This window comes from Epinephelus fuscoguttatus, linkage group LG21 (assembly GCF_011397635.1).
Source record: "Epinephelus fuscoguttatus linkage group LG21, E.fuscoguttatus.final_Chr_v1".
In the NCBI taxonomy this organism is placed as follows: domain Eukaryota; kingdom Metazoa; phylum Chordata; class Actinopteri; order Perciformes; family Serranidae; genus Epinephelus; species Epinephelus fuscoguttatus.
The window spans coordinates 39,169,478-39,170,443 of NC_064772.1; the positions used below are offsets into that span (position 1 = coordinate 39,169,478).

Below are 966 nucleotides of genomic sequence, written 5' to 3' on the forward strand. Positions count from 1 at the left end.
AGTTATCTTTAAAGAACCACAGAATAATTTGTTCTATGAATATATAAACAGTAGATACATCACATTAAAAGACAGACCTTTTGTCTTTGTCTGTCATGTCTTTTAATCAACACTTGAATTTGTCACTTTCCATAAAATAAATAAATAAATTGATAAAACATTTCAGACAAAAAGCTGAGAGAATGTATTTCTGTCAAGGAGTCATTTTTCAATATAAAATCAATTTCACATTTTTTTGTTTTTTTTTCTCATTTCTCTCTGTCAGTTTGAATTGTATAAATTATGATAATAATAAAAATAATAATGTCTTTGAGGTATAGCAGCGCAACAGGTCGTCACGTTCAGTGTTCTGTTGTTTCCGTCTCCTCTGTGGTCGTCTTGTCCGTGTGTCACTGTCACCGTCATGGAGATCCGGTTTCGTTGATGTGAAACAGGGCCCCCTGTCTTATTACAGTGAAAACACAGATTAACGGAATATCTCGTCAGTGGCGGGGAAAGAGTTAAACACCACTTAATGTGTACACTAAATACTTGGTGATATGAAATGAAATGATTTAAATAATGACGAGTTATCTGTGACCTCTGACCTCTGACCTGTGTGTGTCTCTACAGGAACAGTATAAGTTCTGTTATGAGGTCGCTCTGGAGTATCTTAACTCTGCTTAGCCTCAACAAGAGACACTTGTTCATCCTCCCCCTCCCCCGCTGGAAACGCTGCACACAGTCTGACAGGAGGAAGAGGAGGAGGACGAGGAGAGGAGGTCTACTACTGACTGAAGGTGACGAGGAGGAGGAGGAGGAGGAGGAGGGTTTTGCACTGCCTTGTTTGACTGAACTGGACACACTGAACTGTGACATACTCACTTTGTTCCTCACCATGTGTCACTTTGGTTTTTTTTAATTTTATTTGTCCAATTGATGAGCTGAAACTAAAAGAACCAAAACAACATGAGACGTGAGGAGTGA

At 38.9% G+C, this 966-nt stretch overlaps 1 protein-coding gene across 9 annotated transcripts in view; it reads left to right on the top strand.

Annotated features, from left to right (window-relative positions):
• The window catches only part of LOC125881953 (receptor-type tyrosine-protein phosphatase mu-like), a 202,425-nt gene extending 201,672 nt beyond the window's left edge, over positions 1-753 (top strand). For all 9 annotated transcript variants that reach the window (XM_049565455.1, XM_049565447.1, XM_049565451.1 and 6 more), the window contains one exon: positions 613-753. In XM_049565455.1, the coding sequence (XP_049421412.1) occupies positions 613-666 (54 nt within the window). In that variant the 3' untranslated portion in view covers positions 667-753. The remainder of the gene's footprint in view (positions 1-612) is intronic.
• Positions 754-966: the final 213 nt, after the last annotated feature.